General features: G+C 44.1%; 1 protein-coding gene across 1 annotated transcript in view; it reads right to left on the reverse strand.

The window, feature by feature from the left end:
- Positions 1-837: 837 nt before the first annotated feature.
- Positions 838-2,118, reverse strand: part of BCDIN3D (BCDIN3 domain containing RNA methyltransferase) — a 4,770-nt gene continuing 3,489 nt past the window's right edge. Inside the window, exon 2 of the mRNA XM_007452276.1 lies at positions 838-2,118. This exon is cut by the window's right edge and continues 38 nt beyond it. Within this exon, the coding sequence (XP_007452338.1) occupies positions 1,506-2,118 (613 nt within the window). The 3' untranslated portion in view covers positions 838-1,505.

The following is a 2,118-nucleotide window of genomic DNA, read 5'->3' on the forward strand; positions in this document are numbered from 1 at the left end:
CAAAGCTTCTCCTTTAGCCAGGCCAATGACTTTTCATTCCAGATTGTATTGTGAGGTTTTGTCTCATAGACAGGATGAGTAAGTCTAGAAGAAGCCTGAAGAAGGCAGATCAGATTTAAGGAGCCCAGGGAAGGGACATTCTAAGGCTAACCTGGTCTAAGTCTTCCTAAATAACCACCGAAAGCAGCCCCTTGCATATCCCAGAACCAGGATCACTTTCTCTAGGTCATTTCAGATAGGACAGATCATTGCCCCACAGGTATATTCTCCTCAGGGATCATCCCCCCAAATGAGGAAGATACTGACACAAAAAAGCCAACCTCTAATTGGTGGTTCAGACTCTCTTGTTCCCTGTTCCTCCTTCTATAACATCAACTCAGAAAATAATAGGATCTTAGAGATTGTGAAGCTCATCAATCCAATCTCCCTTTTTAGCTAGGTATGTTTTGTTTTTCCATCTTCTCTCCACTAAATCTTCTCTCTCTTTCACTTTCCCTTGAAGTGGACTCATGGGTGTTTTAAAAATCAACATCTGCCAGACATCAGTGACACCTTTCCCACAGTACTGATGCTGTAGCCATCCAACTGTAGGCTGCATTTTGTGTAGGCTTCTCTGCACGTATTCCCACCCCCATACTGGTGTAGGCCCCCCACCTCCATACTGGTGTGCTTTGACAGAGGACACTGACAAAAAAAGTCCTGAATTAACTTACTCGCTGGCATGTTTTCTGTTTTGAGCTTGGGTGAGGTTCTTTTTCTTGAGTTGAAACCTCCATGGGTAGAGTGGTTAAAGGCAGAAATTTCTTTTCTACTCCAGATTCACAGGGCATTCTCAACCATACTCAAGTCACTTTTATTATATATAAAATATAATTGTATATATTCTATACAATCCCACTTCATTCATTTCATTTGTACCGGTTGGATTTTGAGTTCATAATTTAATCTTTTAAACATCTTTTAAATGCTAGTCGATGCATCTTGGTTAGTACTGTATCTGTAACTGCTGTGCTCAGCCTGGGCATGTTGGAAACTTGACCTGCTCTGGAAAGATGTTCTTCCTACCAAAGCTTCTCCTTTAGCCAGGCCAATGACTTTTCATTCCAGATTGTATTGTGAGGTTTTGTCTCATAGACAGGATGAGTAAGTCTAGAAGAAGCCTGAAGAAGGCAGATCAGATTTAAGGAGCCCAGGGAAGGGACATTCTAAGGCTAACCTGGTCTAAGTCTTCCTAAATAACCACCGAAAGCAGCCCCTTGCATATCCCAGAACCAGGATCACTTTCTCTAGGTCATTTCAGATAGGACAGATCATTGCCCCACAGGTATATTCTCCTCAGGGATCATCCCCCCAAATGAGGAAGATACTGATTCTTTTAATTGCATGTCCTGGACATTTAAAAAGCTTCTGCCAAGTTTTAAAGCTGCCTACCTATCAGGAGTTAAGGAGAATGAACTTAATTCTTTGTATAAACCCCTTTCAATATCTCTATCCTCCCTCCCATCTCATTGTCTCCAGAATCTTATTCTGTTCCTTTCTTTCCCTTCTTCTATCAGTGATTCAGGGATCAGATGAGTCTCTGTGGCTTGTTTTGCCCTGAAGAGCAGAAGGCTTCGGTCCCAACTGGTGTTGCCGAAGCAGCATACTAATTCCATGCCATGGTCCTGGGTCAAGATCTGCACAATCTGATTAGCCATATCACCTCGGATAGCTAGGGAGCGGAAGTGGTCAAAATCATGGAGGCCCAGCTTCCGGAGACGCCTTGCAGCTGCCCGATAACACTTCCAGGGCTGTGGTTCCACAAGGAGGTAGCAGCACAGGGAAGAAAGGTGGGCCAGGAACTCCCAAAGGCCTTGGTCCCCATGGTTCAGATGAATCCACATGGTTATTGACATGCAGAAGCCAATATCAAAAACTGAGCATCCAAACTGGCTTAAGAAAGAGCTCAAGAGAACTTTCCGGGTCCTGTGATTCATGAAGTCCAGGGTGATAAAGGTCAAGCCATCAGGAAAAGGGCATTCTTTTTCAGCTCGTTCCACCAGGACTGGATCTATGTCGCAGCAGAGGAGATGGAGTTCTCTTGAGGCATCTGAGCAGGTCTCCCCATCATGTAGGGAA

This window comes from Lipotes vexillifer, unplaced genomic scaffold (assembly GCF_000442215.2).
Source record: "Lipotes vexillifer unplaced genomic scaffold, Lipotes_vexillifer_v1.1 scaffold422, whole genome shotgun sequence".
Lineage (NCBI taxonomy): Eukaryota > Metazoa > Chordata > Mammalia > Artiodactyla > Lipotidae > Lipotes > Lipotes vexillifer.